The sequence below is a fragment of the Palaemon carinicauda genome, chromosome 13 (genome assembly GCF_036898095.1).
Source record: "Palaemon carinicauda isolate YSFRI2023 chromosome 13, ASM3689809v2, whole genome shotgun sequence".
In the NCBI taxonomy this organism is placed as follows: domain Eukaryota; kingdom Metazoa; phylum Arthropoda; class Malacostraca; order Decapoda; family Palaemonidae; genus Palaemon; species Palaemon carinicauda.
The window spans coordinates 33,796,081-33,816,708 of record NC_090737.1 but is presented as its reverse complement, the minus strand read 5'-3'; the positions used below and the strand labels follow the sequence as shown (position 1 = coordinate 33,816,708).

The following is a 20,628-nucleotide window of genomic DNA, read 5'->3' as shown; positions in this document are numbered from 1 at the left end:
ACACAAGTTATGTTAGAAGCTATAAGAATAGTAAAACGTCACCAATATACGCACTACATCCGCTGATAGCAATTGCCGAAAGCACACCTTTTATTGTTGCAGTGGAAGGCTTATCGATATTCGACAGAGTATATCTTTTTCTTCTTCTCAGCTTGTATAGATTATATAAGTGATCAATATTGAGACTGAACTTGTTAACATTTCAAGCTACATATGTCAGTTTTCCTTCCTTTCCAATCCCTATGTGAAAATATGTATGTTTAATTCTTATAATACATTGAGTGATAAACAATCTTGTGGAGTTATGATAGAATTCCATGTTATTATTATTTTTATTATTATTATTATTATTATTATTATTATTATTATTATTATTATTATTATTACCACAATCCAAGCTACAACCCTAGTTGGAAAAGCAAGATGCTCTAAGCCCAGGGGCTCCAACAGGGAAAAATAGCCCAGTGAGGAAAGGAAATAAGGAAATAAATAAATGAAGAGAACAAATTAACAATAAATCATTATAAAAACAGTAACAACGTCAAAACAGACATGTCATATATAAACTATTAAAAACATCAAAAACAAATATGTCATAAATAAACTATAAAAAGACTCATGTCCGCCTGGTCAACAAAAAAGCATTTGCTCCAACTTTGAACTTATGAAGTTCTACTGATTCAACCACCCGATGTGTTTGGTTTATTGTGTTTAGTATTTGTGGTGTAATGTTTAAAATCTAGTTCGTTGGATTGATGATTAGTGATAATAATTAGCTTTATTGATTTAGATAGATATTAATTTTATTTCATAATATTTTCACTATCTATTTTCTTCTATACTGTATACATATGTATGAATGTGTTATATATATATATATATATATATATATATATATATATATATATATATATATATATATATATATATATATATATATATATATATATATGGGAGTAATAGCCGTGATATAAAATCATTACTGAAGCCAGTTTAAAAAATGTTCATGAGATCAGTTTAAAGCAATATTGAAGCAAAACTATAAGTATGCCATAAGTGAATATATATATTGAATGTTGTAAATTTTATGTATTGTTAAATAAAGTAGAAAATAAATAAATATTCAACATTCCACCCATCACAATATAAAGTTCCCGCTTAAACAAGTACGCTGAAAACTTGAACAAACAGAAAAAAAAATCGTATAAGCATCCATATTCAACTGTCTATTGTTACAATGATATGATTTCTTTGGCACTGAGAACAGGTGATAAGCAATTCGTATGAACAGATAATTAGTACCACTTAATAGAGTTATCAATTTTTTTATAACTCAAATTCCTTGTTTTATTCCTCTTAATCTGCATAAAGTACAGTTTTTTTCAATTTAACTATCAAAGGAGTTTTGGTGTTCTTAATACAATTGGTGATGATATATATATATATATATATATATATATATATATATATATATATATATATATATATATATATGTGTGTGTGTGTGTGTGTGTGTGTGTGTATACATGTATATATTATCATTCTTATTGTTATTATTATAATTTTTATCATTATTGTTATTATTATCATTATTACGTGCTAAGCTACAACCCTAGTAGGAAAAGCAGTATGCTTTAAGCCCCAGGGCTCCAACAGGGAAAATAGCCCCCTGAGGAAAGGAACTAGGGAAACTATGCAAGAAAAGTAATTAACAATTAAAATTGAATAACAGTAGCAACCTTGAAATAAATATTCATATATGAACTATAAAAACTTTAGAAAAACAAGAGGAAGAGAAATGAAATAGAATAATGTGCCCGGGTGTACTCTCAAGCAACAGAACTCTACCTCAAGACAGTGGAAGGCCATGGTACTTGTTAAAGTTTTTGTAGTTTATGATGGAAATATTTATATTACTGCTGTTACTGTTCTTAAGATATTCAATTTTTCCTTGTTTCCTTTCCTCAGTGGGCTATTTTCCTTGTTGGGGCCCCTGGGCTTATAGCATGCTACTTTTCCAACTAGGGTTGTAGCTTAGGAAGAAATAATAATAACAATAATAATAATAATAATAATAATAATAATAATAATAATAATAATAATAATAATGATAATAATAATAATAATAATAATAATAATAATAATAATAATAATAATAATAATAATAATAATAATAATAATAATAATAATAATAATGCCAAGAGGAAAGTAGCCACTGAACAATTAGATTGCAGTAGTTAACCTCTTGAGCGAGGAATAATTGTTTGGAGATATAGTTATGAGAACCAGTTTCATCTGTGAAATTTTGTCGGTAAACATACGAAGGTTCTTAAAAAAACATTTTAAAACCTAACCAAATCCAAAGAAGCAGGTTATGAATGGAAAGTTTCAAAGTCAACATGGTGAATAACTCACTCAATATGCTGAAGAAGCTGAAAAGTTCAGTAACATACTGTGGAACCTTTAGTGCACAGACACCTTTACTGTGCTATATGCACCTCAAGAAGTTTAAGCTATCTAGAGACATGTTGATAGAAGAACCCTATATTGCTTTACACCGAGTATGATAAGTAGGACACTGATAATAATACAGATTAGAAGATGACCACCTTGATGCTACAATCAACAGTCTTGAGAAAACCTGTTCTTTCTGGTGTGACGTTGTATAGATTCCAGACGAATAGCTGAAAAATGAGAAGCTCTGGCCTGACTCCTGTGGAGTATACAAATCAGTCCTCAGTTGGTGCAACCACAGATCAGTGAATTGAGGCCATAAGTGGCTATGAGAGCCATCATTGCATTAATCAACTCCCAGAACTTGTTGATGACTAAATGAATCATATTTCATGGAAGAAAAGGACAAAACTCTAAAGCCGGCCCCCCATAATATAGGATCAGATATGGGTCCATTGCCCATTCTTGAGAATCCTTAACAGAAGCAATGCACGTCAAACTTTTTGTTGATTGAACAGTTTTAGTTGTGATGATAAAGTCAGGCCAGCAATAAACAGAAGGGTCTCTGACTAAAAGGGTAACTGGTAGCTCTTCCTTACACCAATCATTACTTAGAGATCTTGTTTCCCGAAGCAGCAAATTTTTCTTGAGAGAAAGGTTGTATGCCTTTTTGACAAAAAGAGTAGTTCTAGACCCGACCTGCCCTCACACTTGAGAGTGTAAAGGCTGATTAGAAAGGGAAGCTAAAAAAAAAGGTCAGCCTACAAGTACAGGCTAGAAATTTTGTAGTACAATGACGAAAAAAATCTTATCTTTATTAGAAAAAAAAGCTATCCCGAAATGTTAACCAGACTATGTACATACACACAGTATATATATATATATATATATATATATATATATATATATATATATATATATATATATATATATATATATTATATATATATATATATATATATATATATATATATATATATATATATATATATATATGTATATATATATATATATATATATATATATATATATATATATATATATATATATATATATATATATATATATATATTGTGCATACAACAAATGTGTTTCTAGTAGGCCGGTTAAATTCTGTTTTTAACACGGTTGAGCTCCCTTACTAGACCGTGGTTTTAAGTACCGAAATTAACATTGTTAAATATTCCTTGTTATTCAATCATGTATTGACAATTATAAATCTATTTATGCGTTACGTAAGTGAATTTTCTTTTCATTCATGCACTTTCGTGCATGATTTAAAGCTAATGTCCAACATTAATTTTAGATTTTGAGGACAAATCGAAGAATACATAATTTGTATTAAGAATATATGTCTTAGTGTCGCCTTCAAGCCCGAAACTTGATGTTTCTCAGCAGGATATGTGTAATTTTGTCGTTTAGCAACACAATTTTCATATCAACTCCAATTATTCAAAGATTAAAAAGGTAATCATTTATATTTCCGACGCTGTTTTAATGAGACGTATTGTAGTTACCTGCTCGTCTTAAGAAGACATTTTCTACAAATATATTTGGGATACTATATTAAAACCACCAATACAAGCTAGCCGAATGTAATATAAATCTAAACATGTCACTAATGGGATATGCGTTCTTGAAGTAGAAAAAGCACAAAGTAAATAAAACCTTAATGAATATGATTCGGCATCTTATGTGGGAGTGGTACCATCAAGAATTTCACTATACTGATACCTTTCGTTGTGGCTAAATTAATATGAATATTAGAAATATAAATTAACGTAGTATATTTTAGGCAAACTTTATATGTTTTTATGGAGGACCATGTTTTAAAATTAAGCGCATTTTGTGAAGAAAAGAGGACGTTTAAGCGGGGTTGTGGAGGCGGACAGTTACAAGCGGTTTTTGTGAATGCGCCCTCTCTGTTGTAGTCAAATTGAAATGCACATTGGAATTATAATTATTGTAGTTTATTTCAGACAAACTGTATATATCCATATAGAAATTCATTTATCAAAACAAGACTTAAATTTTGAAATAAAGAGGACGTTATGAAGTGGTTATTCGGGTGGACAGCTAAGCTGTGTTACGAATGCCACCCCTTCAAGTTTTTATTCTAATTAACGTAATTTATTTAAGACTAGCCGTATATATTTATATATACGTTTATTTATCAAAATAAACCTTAATTTTTAAAAAGAATAGGACGTTAAACCGGGGTTGTTTGTGCGTCATCTGGCGCCTCTTCAAGTTTTCGCGCCATTTTCTCCACTTAGTGTATTGCTGCGCATCAACAAACAGAAAACCTCTTCGCTGAAAAGCGTGAATATCTTTCTAATTCTTTTAGATAATCTTGACTTTAAATACGTTATTGCAAGGGGGAAACGAGACGGTAAATTCTCCAGCATAACGAATATTGAACCGTTAAAGGAAGCACTATATTGTTTCCTACAGTTATCCGGTTGGGTAACTTGGGTAGTCCTAGTAGTGACTGCTCTGTTGTTGAAACTGTTTGTGTGATTAACCCGTGACACCAATGAAGAGTTGAGCCTTTTTTCGAATTATGGTATCGACTCGAGGCAATCCTGTGTCAGAAGCTGGAAGGGAAAGCTCTTTGCCATCGAGGGAATCGCGTCGAAGTACCAGAGGAGCTTTGCAGGAACCAGAGGACGAGGTAAGGCCTATTGCACTCTTTGTCTTGGAAGGTCTTTGAAATTCGTACCCAAAAATTCTTAATACGTTATCTATCATTCATTTACGATACTACGATACAAACTGTACTGTGAACGATATTCGGTATTGGCAATAATATATGGGTATGAGCGTTATGGGTGAAATTTACGAAAAGTCTAATGCATTGGTGGTAGCCATTCTTAGACCTACCTTAAGCTGTTATTACTTCTTGGCAATCATGCCTGTACATATCCGTAGAATAATGAATTAAATAAATAAGGAATTATGTTAATTATATACCAGAAATGTATATATCTCTTGAGCCTGGCTATCGATAAGAGTTTCAAATGGCGGCAAGGTTTGCTAAACGACGGTAAGGTTCGACAACTTACTCTACCTTATTTTATGGAGAAAACTTATTAATTTATCGATGAATTTATAATTTATTGCTGTTACTCATCGAGGAAACCGTGGGACACTTAAATTGCATGTCGTAATTTATAAAATAACAAAAATCACGTTGAAAAGGACAAAGAAACATTAACTTATAAACATATTTTGATTATTCCTGTTAGAGTAGGCTTACTTCTTACCTTTGACATCGTTTTGTTCGTAAATTTTTTAGGCTATTCTCTAGTTTTAATCTGAAGGCGAATGTTTGTTGACAGACGAATCTTATTTGTGGAAGTTTTTGTTTATCTTGGTCTGATAAACAAACCAATTTTACAATTTACGAAGTATGGTTTGGTGGTACCTTGCGTCCTAAGTTGGGTTAGGTGGGGAACCTTATGCCAGGTAGTGTACTTGTGATTGTTAAAAATTTTCTTAATTATGAATATTGTGCTATATTAAGTATTTGCCCAAGTTTTAATTACTGACCTGGTCCTTCTCAACGAGCTCTACAAAGGCTGCGCCAAGCAAAAGGAATATGGTTACATGTATATAGTAATGTGCTAGCCGGGGTAATATTTCGGTAGAGTCCCACCCAACATTTTTACCGCTTGCCAGTACATGGAAGCTTGATGTTTTTCTTTTTTCATGAGCGAAGCTACTGCACGGCGAAGTAAAAACCATTAACGATACTATCGAAATATTACCAAAATCTAGGTTTTTGTTCCGCAGTGCGCTTGCTTTGCTCGCGAAAAACGAAAATCGTTAAGTTCCTATGTACTGGTAAGTGGTAATGGCCAAATGGGACTCTTACTGAAATATTACCGTTTTCATTTCTGTTAAAAAGCAAGGTGATATACCTCGAGCAGATAAAATTTTCTATTTTCTGTTTATATTCTCCATGAAGTTCCAAAATTGATCTTGCCGTTGATTGTTGAAAATTTGCCATTATGCATATTTCTTAGTCAAGCTTATGTTTATAGTATAGTTCAATATTAGGATATAAGTACTTGTAATCAAATGGAGCTCGGGGTGTATGATGACGGCCATGCCCCATAACTCCCACATTTTTATTTTCAAACTATTTCTAAGAATACGGCAGTCTAAGGTGGTAGTAGGGGTACGTTAGGCCTCATTTAGGTAAGTAGGTACGAACACAGCTTGTATTTTAGTTTTGGTTAAGTGGTGTTTTGAACAAGTGGTATCCTGCCCCGTCATTATCCAATGGCTCCTAGAGCTCTTCAGCTACACTATTTTGAATTCCATATCCTGTTATCGTGAGCCACTACAGTATTAATATTTTTGCAGATTTTAATTAAAAATTTCCATTTTCCCCATACCGTTTTCATCTAGACACTCGTCATCAGAAACTCCTTTGCACTGTTGGAAAAGTTCCGATAGGTGTTGCTTCTAACGTAATTTACTGTTCGAGACTGGTGTATGCTATATTGAAAGGCATTTCAAACTTTTTCGATTACAATAACTAGTGGAAATCTCTATTTTTTTAGTTATAGTAGTTTACCACCTGCCATAATTCAAAATTGTTTTTAAATGCCATAAAATACACATGTACTAGTTTCCTTTTCTCTGTAATGATTATAGTATTAAGCTGTAATTTTACCTGTTTTAAGTCCTAATGAGATTCATATTGGATGATTTATACTGTGTATATATATATATATATATATATATATATATATATATATATATATATATATATATATATATATATATATATATATATATATATATATATACAGTTTATATATACAGTATATATATATATATATACTTTCAAAACAGTTTGTTTAGCTTACTAAGTCTTTTAGCTATATCCTTCACATGTTGTCATAGTTATTTCCCATAATTTCGAAACGCTAATTATACCAGCGGAATCTATTCTTGTATTTTGGTATAAATTAATTTGAATTTCATGTTTGTCATGAGATAGCTTTATAAGGGGTGAATAAGTAGTTTATTTAGTTTTACAGTACAATATAACAAAAGATTGTTTTTACATGCTTATGCTTCAAAGAAATCCTGGTAATTACAGTTTAAATAAATTATTTGCCCACAGGAAATCAATTATAATGGGTTAGGCTTTGCATTGTAGTCCCTTTGATAAATATTGGTTGATTAATAAGTTGAAAGTACCAGGGAAAAATGTGTTTGAATTCTGAATACCAGGATTTTCTCAAAGATAAAGAGGTTGTCCTCTAGGCTTGCTTTCTAAACCTGCATCAAGGAATGTGTTAACGCATCCTGTGCTTGAGGGTAAAAGCTTATCTCCCTTCGAAGTGTATATGATGTGTGGTATAGTATAGGCCAGGTTTGGGTCCTGGGGTCCTTTGTGAGGTAAGGGTTTGGTTAGGTTAGGATACATTTCTGCTTCCCATGAGGTTGGTTATGTGGTAGGCTGGGAGAGCTAATCTCCTTTAGTTAAGTAGAAACCTGAAGAACTTTACAGTACTATGTTTGGATAAGGTGATGTTACATTCAAAGTCATTCTGTAGTTGTTCTTGCAACATTTTTAGATAATTGTGATAATATACTTTGATTACCGTGCTAGGTGGTTTTAACTTGAACGTGAATATCCAAATCGTGACTTAGAGCGTTTATCTCTGGATAGTGAACTCTGAGAGATCGCTTTCATGAGGAAGATCGCTGAGATCGTGATAACTTTTGGTGTTGGGAGCGTGAAGCTCCAGAGTTAGAACGCCTTTGGTAGGAGGAGCGCCGAGATCGTGACAACCTGCTATCTCTTATCTTGTCTTATCTCTGAATCGTCGCGAATGATGCCCGGGAGATGATCGTCCAGGAGGACAAGAAGATGGAGTGTCTCGTCCCTATGATCGAAGAACAGATGTAGCGCTGGCTGCCTGAAGATCTACAACTGCATTGGGAAGGACGTTAGTCAGCGGGCTGGAAGTATTCCTAAGGGGAGAAATAAAGGGCTGCAGGTTAGGAGACGACAATGCAGTAGGGTGGCGAGAGGGCTGGTCGTCAGCAGGTGGCTGTTCGAAGGGCGAAAGAAGGACTTCGCAAATGCCCAGGGTGAAGGAAGCCACATGCGAAGGATCCTTCTTAGCCCCATGCTGAAGGAGTTGTAGAGCGCTTCCTTCGAAGGGAAGAAGAAATTCCCAAGGACATCCAAGCCTGCAACACATCTGAAAGAGAGAAGGGCACCTTGACAGCAGTAGGAAAAGGTGCTTTCCTAGGGGAAGCAACAATCCCCTCAAAGCCGCAAGGCTTCCCATGAGTTAGTTTTCACTGATACTTGATCACTTCCCGGAGGAAGACGGGCGAGAAGGAGCTTCGGAAATAAATGAAAGGATGCGCGAAGAAGCTCGTGATCTCTTCGCACCCGAGTGAGACTGAGAGAGAAAGGTCATGCAGGGCCTTCTGCGATGCCCAAATTTCTTCCACTGGGAGGCAGGCCTCTCCCTACTCATCACAGGGCGCCCTGTTCTCAACGACGCCCCCTAGAGGTTGGGCATACTGAGTGTGGGTCGGTATCAAACGACGACATTAAGGTCCTGCAAGAACGACCCTCACCACCAAGACAGGTTCAGGGCAATTAAAATATTTTTAGCCAAAGGAAAGTGCTTTAGTACTGGCAGGAGCAAATTTCACCTATATCCTTGCCATCATATCAGCGAGACACTTGAATTCTGTTCCATTAGACTAAATCTTTAGACCTTTGCTAGTCTTATTTCCTAGGTTCTTGACTACAGGGTGTTTGTGAGATCGTAGAGGGTGGCTAATTTCAATTGCATTAAGGCATAACTTTGTACTGTATGCATTAGCATTTACTTTTATCGGCAATATTGTATTGATCTTTTGGTAATATCCTGGTTCGTTTCTGTGGATCATTTGCTTGTGACCATTTTGGGGTGGTTATCGAGTTCGTGTGTTAAGCTATTTTGTTAGAGGTTAGCGTTTGAGTTTGTGAAGTCATTTGTTAGAACTAATCTTTACCTCTTAGAGGTATATTGCTCTGTATTTGTGATCAAACGGGTTTAGTAAGCCCTTGATTTACTGTCGCAGTTTGACAATTGATTGGGCTAAAATATACAAGTGTGCAGTAATAGAGTCCTTTCAATACACGTCATCAAACTTCCGGTCCGCCATCTTGGAGGGCAAACAAAGACGCATTCAGTGAATAGCTATGGTTGAACTGTTGAATATTTAGCCATCTCATCACATTCACATTCACACAATGCCCAGTTTTTGCGCTACTGTTGGCGGTGGGAATCGAGGACAAAGAGATGACAAGAGTTTCTAACGCATACTGGCAGTTATTCAGAATCATGACAAAGATACAGAAGAATTATTCAAGCGCAGACGTGACTTGTGGTTGACCAGAATATCACGGGCTGATCTACGTGAATCCGCACTACCCTACGCACGTATTTGTTCTGATCATTTCATATCAGGTCAGTCTCGGCTAGGCCCTAAAAGTATCATTATTCCTGTGTAAACATGCTATATCCGATGGCTTGGGTGACTTCACAAGTATCATCGTCAATTCAGTGTGTAGTGTGTGTGGGGGAGGGGGCATCTCAATTTTTAAACATCAAAAGGGTCATCTCAGATTTTCAAAACAAAAATTAAAAGCGCCCATATTGGCTTTATTAACAAAGGCTACTTACCTAGGTCTCTATTTCGTCAAGGTGCTCCTCCCTATATATAATTAAGTGTATATTTATATTGATTTTAATTTGTGTTTGTTCCGTAACCGAAATACAAACCACGCTATTTACAAAGGGTTATTACTTTTAGCGTAGCTGAAATGGCGAGCCATTAGAATTTAACGAGGGTGTATTACCCCCGCGCTAGTTAGCGGGGGGGTAGGGGAGTGATAGCTAGCTACCCCTCCTCCCCCTCACACACAGGTGAATACTCACTTTCACTTTTGGCTCGGACTGTGACAGACGTCTCTGTCTTGGTCCTCGCTTGGCAGCCATTGTCTGTTTTGTCTTTACTTAATCGCTTACTTTTCTTTTACTCAATATATATGTAAACATGTTTTCATGTTTGTATATATATTTGAGTATAGAAATAAGTAAGTTTCCTTTTCAGATGTGTGTGTGTAGTGTACGATATCTACGTGGAGGCCTCGGCAGTTAGGCCACCACGGCCTAATTTTATGGGTTGCGATCGAGTTTGACTTCGGTCTTTCTCTCTCTCTCTCTCTTGAGGTCGTTCACCCTTTTACTATGTTTTACTACGCCCTTGTAGCTTCCTTCCCGTGTGGGTGGGGTTGCTACGCCGTACATTTTGTCTCAATTAGTTTATGAATCTAATTGTAGTTGTTAATTTTTCAGCTTGTAGAACGATTCCTTTCGGGGTTTTCGTTTTTTCATTAGTGTTCATTCATTTTTAAATTACATAATTACATAGTTACATAATTATAATTGTTATAATTCTGTTTTGGTTACAGCTCTCCTTCCGCGAGTGTAAGTGGTTGTGAGGGCACGTGCCTGTTGTGTAATTCTTGTTCCTTTTCCTCGGGATTCCTCTTCGGAGCCTTCCCGGGGGAATGAATGTGTACTAATATTATTTGTTTTATTTTTTTTTTACAGTTACCGATCTAGTTCGTTTCTGTAATATAGCAACGGTGTGAGCTGTCTGGTTGAGTCCTGGGGATTCGGCTGTTGCTGCCTCCCCCCTTGTATTGTCGTCAGGGGCGTGTCTCCTTCTACTGGTAGTACTCCCGTGTCGACGGACAGCTCTCCAGTTCATTTTAGAACAGTCAGGAGGCTTGCCTCCTTGGGCGGATAACTTTCCTTCCGAGGGAAGTTTTTTCCTGTCCAGGCTTGAGCTTTTCCTCTTTTGGGGGGTTCTTCTCTTGCCTTTTTTTCGTGCGACTATGCTCTTGGTGCTGAGCGGTCGCACCTGCAGTTTCGCTCAAGGGGCTGGGCAACTGCAGGAGCTCCTCTTCGGAGGATTGCCCCTTTTAGGTCACTGGCTGACCAGTCTCTTCCACGAAGTGTTTCTCTTTCGTTCGCGAGAGAGTACACTCATAGAGACTCCTCTTCGGAGGTTTCTTCTGTTGCTGTTGCTGTTGGCCTCCCTCGCCGTAAGGCCCTCCGTCCGCCTCGTCGTAAGGGCCTCTCATCTCCCTATAAGGGTGCTTGAGGCGCCTTTTTGAATCTCCGATTGCAGCCTACAACTTCTTTTTCTCGATCTTCCGTCTTGGTGCAGATGGACAGCAGTCTAATCTCGTCTTCCGACGGGCAACGGTCTTCCCGACGGACAACGGTCTTCCCGACGGACAGCGGTCTTCCCGACGGACAGCGGTCTTCCGACGGACATCAGTCTCCCGGCGGACAACGATCCCTTCGGGGCAAAGGGTTGCCCCCACGGGGGTTCTTCCCTTGCGTGTCAGGGTTTCCCTGTGCGCCCTTCTGTTCGTCAGCGCTCTCCTGTTCGTCAGCGCTTTCAAGATGATCTTCCCTGCGGTTCCTGTTACGTGCCCTGTGCGCCCACGTTCGCCCTCGCGATCTAGAACTTCGGTTCAGGTCGGGGTCAAGGACTCTTCTTCTTTGCGCAGGCTTCCACGCGTAGCCTTCTGCTCGTCAGCGATCATCAGCTCGTCAGCGATCATCAGCTCGTCAGCGATCATCAGCTCGCCAGCGATCATCAGCTCGTCAGCGATCATCAGCTCGCCAGCGATCTCCGGATCGCCCACGTGTGTTACAGCTGGCACGCCAACGTTCTCCAACACTTCTGAAGGAACATGGTTCGCCAGCTACTAGCTCAACTGCGGATGCTGATCGCCATCGCGCGACCCTCAACTGCGGATGCTGATCGCCATCGCGCGACCCTCAACTGCGGATGCTGATCGCCATCGCGCGACCCTCAACTGCGGATGCTGATCGCCATCGCGCGACCCTCAACTGCGGATGCTGATCGCCATCGCGCGACCCTCAACTGCGGATGCTGATCGCCATCGCGCGACCCTCAACTGCGGATGCTGATCGCCATCGCGCGACCCTCAACTGCGGATGCTGATCGCCATCGCGCGACCCTCAACTGCGGATGCTGATCGCCATCGCGCGACCCTCAACTGCGGATGCTGATCGCCATCGCGCGACCCTCAACTGCGGATGCTGATCGCCATCGCGCGACCCTCAACTGCGGATGCTGATCGCCATCGCGCGACCCTCAACTGCGGATGCTGATCGCCATCGCGCGACCCTCAACTGCGGATGCTGATCGCCATCGCGCGACCCTCAACTGCGGATGCTGATCGCCATCGCGCGACCCTCAACTGCGGATGCTGATCGCCATCGCGCGACCCTCAACTGCGGATGCTGATCGCCATCGCGCGACCCTCAACTGCGGATGCTGATCGCCATCGCGCGACCCTCAACTGCGGATGCTGATCGCCATCGCGCGACCCTCAACTGCGGATGCTGATCGCCATCGCGCGACCCTCAACTGCGGATGCTGATCGCCATCGCGCGACCCTCAACTGCGGATGCTGATCGCCATCGCGCGACCCTCAACTGCGGATGCTGATCGCCATCGCGCGACCCTCAACTGCGGATGCTGATCGCCATCGCGCGACCCTCAACTGCGGATGCTGATCGCCATCGCGCGACCCTCAACTGCGGATGCTGATCGCCATCGCGCGACCCTCAACTGCGGATGCTGATCGCCATCGCGCGACCCTCAACTGCGGATGCTGATCGCCATCGCGCGACCCTCAACTGCGGATGCTGATCGCCATCGCGCGACCCTCAACTGCGGATGCTGATCGCCATCGCGCGACCCTCAACTGCGGATGCTGATCGCCATCGCGCGACCCTCAACTGCGGATGCTGATCGCCATCGCGCGACCCTCAACTGCGGATGCTGATCGCCATCGCGCGACCCTCAACTGCGGATGCTGATCACCATCGCACCCTTTCACGCGATCATTCACCTGCGCATGCTGCTCGCCATCGCACAACCCTGAACGATTGCCCGCTTACGCATGCTGCTCCTCATCGCACAACCCTGAACGATCGCCCTCTTGCGGATGCTGATCACCATCGCACCCTTTCACGCGATCATTCACCCGCGCATGCTGCTCGCCATCGCACAACCCTGAACGATTGCCCGCTTACGCATGCTGCTCCTCATCGCACAACCCTGAACGATCGCCCTCTTGCGGATGCTGATCACCATCGCACCCTTTCACGCGATCATTCACCCGCGCATGCTGCTCGCCATCGCACAACCCTGAACGATTGCCCGCTTACGCATGCTGCTCCTCATCGCACAACCCTGAACGATCGCCCTCTTGCGGATGCTGATCACCATCGCACCCTTTCACGCGATCATTCACCCGCGCATGCTGCTCGCCATCGCACAACCCTGCACGATTGCCCGCTTACGCATGCTGCTCCTCATCGCACAACCCTGAACGCTCGCCCTCTTGCGGATGCTGATCACCATCGCACCCTATCACGCGATCATTTCACCTACACATGCTGCTCGCCATCGCTTACCGCCAGCGATCTTCTTCACCTACGCGGCAGCACGATCCCTCGCCGTCACGCCCATTCGCCTGCGCGCCCGCGCGATCGCTCGCCTGCGCGCCCGTGCGATCGCTCGCCCGCGCGATCGCTCGCCTGCGCGCCCGCGCGACCGCTCGCCTGCGCGCCCGCGCGACCGCTCGCCTGTGCGCCCGCGCGACCATTCGCCTTTGCGCGACCGTTCGCCCTCGCGCGACCATAGTTCGCGGCGAATTCCACAGCCGGTGGTAGCAGCAGGGACGCGTGCTCCTAGGCGGCACTCGGGATCACCTCCATCCAAGCACAGGTTGGTAGTGCAGGACGAAGACAGGTCAGTACAGCATTCTTCCCACCTTCTTTTCAGGCAGGAACCGTCGTGTCCTCTCCAAAGGATCGCCCGATCCCTTTCACCTTAGCGAGGATTTCGGACTCTGTGTCCTTGGAGCAGCAGACATGGTTTGATCCGCTGGCACGGGCGTTAATGAGGTTTATGAAACCAGCACTCACCGGCCAGGGTAACAAACCAGCGGCTGTCTCTCCTACGCTGAAAAGAAAGAGAGGAGTGGACTTCGTGGTGACTTCCCCCAGGGCGAAGTTGGTTCCCAAGAGGTCGGTCTCGAGGGTCCCCTCTCCTGCACGAGTACTCTCTCCTTCTCCCGCCCTGGAAGGATTTTTGGCGGGGGGGGCTTTCCGTTGAAGATTTCTCCATCGGACAAGGGGTGACTGCTTACCTCTTCCTCTGGGAGCTTACCAGGTTCTTTCCCTCCTCGGTTACGGCCCGAGGTTTGGTTCAAGGAAGCTACAGGAAGATCAAGGGTACTTTCCTCCTCTCGAGCTCAGGCACCTTGGCCTTTCGTCGTTAAGTATCTACTTGCGGACAAGCTCGATGTTGTACCATCTGGACGCACTGACTGAAGGCTTCCTTCGGGTGTCTCATCTGTGGAGGTCAACGACCTCAGACACCCTTCCATCCTTGAGAAGAGTTTTGTCTTTGCCCAAGGACAGAGACTTAAACATCTGCTGTGCGGAGTAAATCGACTTCCGGTTTCACTCCTCCAAGGCGCTTTCTTCCAGACTCTGCAGGGCTCCAGCTCCCTTTTCTTTCAACCACGTCGGCCTAAGTTATCGGCTACGACAACTGGGACAAGGTGTCCAATTGTAGTTTCCTCCTGTCAGGAACAGTTGGCACGGGAGACTCCCCCGGGGGGGCATAGTCCTAAAAGGAGTTCACGAACTCTAGGATTGCAGGTTTTTTCGCTGGGAGGATGCTTAAGGTTACTCATCCGAATGACAGCTTCCCGATGCCCATTCCCGCACAATCTCTGTGAGTAGCCAAGGATATCGCGCCTGCCGTCTCTGTCAGCGAATTCAGTGTCTCTGAACCTCTATGCCATAGCATCAGCAGAGTTGCCCGGTTGGGCAGAATGATCCATACCTTAGGCGAAGGTCTTCCTTAGGATCATCGACGGCTTCACCCCCGGCCCCCTCAGTCGATCCTTTCTTGTAAGGAAGGATCTGAGAGGGGATGTCCATAGTCGACCTCTCAGCCCTGATCAAGTTTGTCGAACAAACTTCGGCCAGCGTAGACCAGCAGAATCGATCAGACTGGTAACGAGGCGACAGGACTCCTTTAACCCTGGATCGGAAGGACGGGTACTTTCAGTTTCCATTCCATCCATCTTCCAGGGTGCTCGTCGAATTCAGCCTAAACTGCAAGTACTCCTGCTTATGATGCAGTGTGGCTATCCCGCCGTGGCATAGCAGGTTTGTTTCCCCAGAGAACTCTCCCTGCCTTCCTCTTGGCCGCTCAGGTGCAGACTTCCGCCTCCTCTGCTGTTTGGAGGCCTGGTCAACTCCGGTAGGCTCGGGTTTCGACCTTCTTCAGCGCCGGGAAAAGCTTCCGAATGCTGACCATGAGTGTGGGCTCATGGTATTTTGCTTGGAGCCTTCTCTTCCTCTGCCTCAACATCTGGAGTATCTGGCCATGATATTGAGTCAACCGCCTTACCACGTTGGAAACCCCGCTTCTCGTCCGTCCAGCGAGGTTAAGCAACGTCGGTACTTGGATGGGTGGCCACCTGGGGACGCCAGATTCTGTTACCACATCCTCCGAGCCTTCCTTTCGGTTCACCGTGGCAAGACTGAGGAGAGTCGCAGTACCTGTTCTCAGTCAAGCAGAGTTTTCAGCCCTACCTTGGAACGTTTCCTAGTTCTTCTTTCCTCATTGACCCGTTTATAGTCCGAACGGTCGCCTCAGGATAAGTTCCATGTGGGGCGATCCAAGTTCCGGTGGCTTCAGGCAATGTTTAACCGGACTCCCTGGCCCTATGGGACCAGCGGAACTATTAAACCTGCAATGGGTGTTGACCTATGGAGCCTCTTGATGGTAGTGGATATTCTCGTCCTTTCCCCACATTCTTGATGCGGTTCTCGGACTCGTCAAAGGAAAGGGGGGGGGGCATGTTCCGGTCCAGGCCTATGGTCAAGACCTGAAGGATACCTCTCCATCATTCAGGCAGGCTTAAGGGCCTTAGTCTGGCCCCTCTTCAGATCCTACCGCTCCTGCCAAGTCGCCCCGTTGCGTGTCGACTTCATGCTAACCAGCAGGGGACGCATTTTCACACCTTCACATCTTGCAGTAGAGATATCGGGATGATTGAGATTCTCTCAATTCCACCATCGGCTCTCTCATTCCAGGCAGGGGAATGTTTCTCTCAGACTATCCGAGCAGAGCCTCATAGAGAGAGTGTACCTAGGGGTCTTTGACCTTGGGTAACCAGCAAGTGCTGGTCTGGGGGACCTGATCGCGACAGCTTGGAACCTCAAGCTTCCGCTAGTTTTCCCCCCAGTCTCAGACCCCGAGACTCTGGCAAGATGCATTCCGGTGATGGTGGGACAACTTCGACGCCTGCGTCTTCCCTCCTTTTTGTCTGCGGACAATGGGTCTCAACAAATCCAGGTTGTCTGTCAACCTTTCAATGGGAGAGCTCCACTGGGACTATGTGCAGAACGGTTTCTGGACCCTCTGCTTCCCCTGACGGAACTCCCGGGAGAGCTTCTCCCACGGCGCAGACTACTCAAGCAACCACACTGCGACATCTCTCCCGAACCGGGGCGTCGCTTCGGCTTCATGCCTGGAGACACTACGCTTCCTCCTCTAGAAGAGACAACCCGCTACAGTCGCGGTACGGAGGTCGCGTCATCTGCGATAGTCATCCACAGGGGTCTCCCAGGCAAAGTGAAGAGTCTAAGGTGGTTGGTGCCGTGGGAGATATACCTCTTCCCGTGAGGCCTCTTCTCCAGCAATAACGGTCTTATTGCCTTTCGGCGGGAGGAAACTCCTTTCCGCTCTTGGCAATGAAGCCTGTCGCTCAGCCTTTCCCTGACCTTCAGGCTTAAAGGAATAACTTTTTCTTGCCCGCTGGATCTATCCTCGCTCATGCGAAGCTACGATCGTCCCTGCCCTAGTCGGAGGAAGACCTCCAACTTGGAGCATGGCTCGGACTTTTAGTCCTTTAAGAGATCTTCTCAAGACCCTTTTACGACAGGCCTCGGATTGTATTCCGCCCTGGGTCTTCTGCTCACTCTGGCCACGGCCAGTGTGTAAGCAATCTTCTTGGTCTCTTACTACTCCCCCCTTTCTAAGGAAGAGGGGAAGGCAACATTCAGGCTCGCTCCTGAGTTGTTGGCTAGACTCAGAATCTGAGGGTCCCGACCCTTCGGTCCGATTCATTCAAGATTTTGAGTCTCCATTCTGTGTCTGATGTCCCAAGACCTTCTCTTTCTGGCCAGTACAGGAATCGAGAGGTTAGCGCTGGGAACAGCTGCAGTTTGGCCTCAGTTGCAGCCGATTTGGGAACACAAGGAGGACATGGGGGGAGAGTCACCAGTATACCTCTTCAGCCCGGACTCAAGGACATTCATCTCGACCTGTCTTCAGACCCTCCCCCGTCACGTCGCCCTACAGCACGATGTTGGATACATCGCAACGTCCCTCGCCTTCGAGTAATACTACTCTGTGACGCAGGTGCTACAAGCTGGAATCTGGAAGCGTCTGATGACCTTCGCAGCCCGCTTCCTGCAGGGCGTGACCCACAGGAGTCTCGATACGTTTTCTATCGCTCTGTGGTGGCTACACAACAGCTGGTCTAACCTCAGGCTCCTTTTTGGACAGGTAGCAGAAGGTTGAGGGCATTGTTATCAGGTTTTAGTCTGCATGAACGAAAGAAGTATGTCTGGCCCTTACTTCTTTCTTCATCATCCCCTCTACGGGGAAGCAGCATCCTGGTCTCTGCATAGCTGACCTCGAACCTCTGCAGGTAAACCATGCTTCCTTGTGTTCCGAGTATTGAGTCAATACTGTCGCGTCCCCCATACCCTGACGAGGTGGTATTGGGAACGTCTTAACCCAGAGTTCCTTCTGGAACTCCAGGTCAACTGCCTAAGACGGGTCACACTTCTTCCTTCACACACAAGCTTACGTAGGCCACATGGTTCCTTGCGGTGCAAGGAACTTGTGAGGTGCAGGGACTCCTTTTCTCGAGTGCGACTCACTCGGATTCTGAGTCCCCGGGTAAAGCCAAAGCCAGTATGGCTGGGGACTTTCCACCCTTCTTAAGGGATAAGTCACCCTTTGTAAATAGCGTGGTTTGTATTTCGGTTACGGAACAAATGACAAATTCGAAGATAATTTGTATTTTTCCTAACCATACAAACCTTAGCTATTTACACATATTTGCCCGCCAGCCCTGTCCCCCAAGACAAGTCCTACCTCTAAGTGAAAGTGAGTATTCACCTGTGTGTGAGGGGGAGGAGGGGTAGCTAGCTACCACTCCCCTACCCCCCCGCTAACTAGCGCGGGGGTAATACACCCTCGTTAAATTCTAATGGCTCGCCATTTCAGCTACGCTAAAAGTAATAACCCTTTGTAAATAGCTAAGGTTTGTATGGTTAGGAAAAATACAAATTATCTTCGAATTTGTCATATTAAATTGTGCAGACATACAGGCCTATGTGATGAATAAACATTGATTATAAATAATAATAATAATAATATCTGAAAGCTTCTTTAACCCGAAGGGGTCTTAAGGTTATATATGAAACATCGAAAAAATAATTAAACTTGCGCATTTAATTGCAAGGAGGCAAAACGATCATCAAAGAGCATTAAAATAGTTTGTCCATCATATGTTTATATGTATATAAGAAATTATAGCATTTGTAACCAAACACAAACACAATGGTTAGACATGAACTGATAAAAGATTTGACATTACAAACACACTCTTCATTGGCCCAGTGTTTATCTAATTTTGGACTTAAAAGCATTAAAGGGAAAAACAATAAATTCTGGAAGCAGATTATTCAATGGAAATGTATGCCCACTCATGTTCTGGGTTATATATGAAACATCGAAAAAATAATTAAACTTGCGCATTTAATTGCAAGGAGGCAAAACGATCATCAAAGAGCATTAAAATAGTTTGTCCATCATATGTTTATATGTATATAAGAAATTATAGCATTTGTAACCAAACACAAACACAATGGTTAGACATGAACTGATAAAAGATTTGACATTACAAACACACTCTTCATTGGCCCAGTGTTTATCTAATTTTGGACTTAAAAGCATTAAAGGGAAAAACAATAAATTCTGGAAGCAGATTATTCAATGGAAATGTATGCCCACTCATGTTCTGGGTTGGCCGACAGTACCAAGTAGTTTACCATATCAATGTATGAAATACTGGGAAAATCCTCAATATTTTGACTGAATGAATTCTGCATCTGGTATGGATCTAGGCCATCAATTAGATAGAGTTTCTGCTTTTAAAAACGCTTATCATCACCCGACAATTGTTTGACAAAGTCGCTCTCATTGTCCATATTCGCTGTAGCAGCCGCCATGTTTTCGCTTTGTATGCCCTCCAGCATGGCCGCCGGCGTTTCCCAGTGACGTCATTGAAAGGACTCTATAGGTGAATAATTCTAAATAGACCATAAAATGCAATTGGGAACAATTACTGTACTTGATTTAGTAATGTGTTGTACCAGTATACAGTACTGTATACCATTCTGTTGATTAATAAAATGAGAGGCAGATTCAAGGAAGCATTGTAAAACTATCTTTTGATTGATAAAATGAGAGGCAAATTCATGGAAGCATTATAAAAACTATCTTGATTATTTTATTGAGAAATTATTTAGATTGATTACTACTAATAATATATTTTAAGATTTGGAATGTTGTTATTAGTGTCATCTCCACATATGGTGTGTGGAAAGTTTTTTCCATGCTGACATTTGTAAACAAATCACTTGTTTAATCTACCTGTACTTAATTACATGGTGGTTTTCAAGTTGAATTATAATCCAACAATACTTCACAATCCCTGTTTTTGGGGGTTGAAAGTAACAAGGTTTATTTGTATTTCTTGCACACCATAAATAGATTCTCTAGAAATTATCAGGAAAAAGTAAGATTTTTTTTTTTTTTTATATAATCAGTAATTATTTTCCAAAGTACAGTAACTGGTAGAAGGGGCTTCTTATGAGAATAGCCAATAATCTGTAGTTGTTGACCCTGGGTAGTTCATGTAAG

The 20,628-nt window shown here is 42.9% G+C and overlaps 2 protein-coding genes across 6 annotated transcripts in view; one reads left to right on the top strand and one right to left on the bottom strand.

The window, feature by feature from the left end:
• Nucleotides 1–20,628, bottom strand: part of tefu (Serine/threonine-protein kinase tefu) — a 912,746-nt gene that overhangs the window by 514,057 nt on the left and 378,061 nt on the right. The window lies entirely within an intron of this gene.
• LOC137652269 (ATPase family AAA domain-containing protein 2-like) overlaps nt 4,727–20,628 on the top strand; it is a 102,471-nt gene continuing 86,569 nt past the window's right edge. For 2 of the 5 annotated variants that reach the window (XM_068385549.1, XM_068385546.1), the window contains exon 1: nt 4,728–5,128. In XM_068385549.1, coding sequence (XP_068241650.1) covers nt 5,018–5,128 — 111 coding nt within the window. In that variant the 5' untranslated portion in view covers nt 4,728–5,017. Of the gene's footprint in view, nt 5,129–20,628 lie in introns of all 5 variants that reach the window. The other 3 variants (XM_068385548.1, XM_068385551.1, XM_068385550.1) reach the window with 3 other exon arrangements.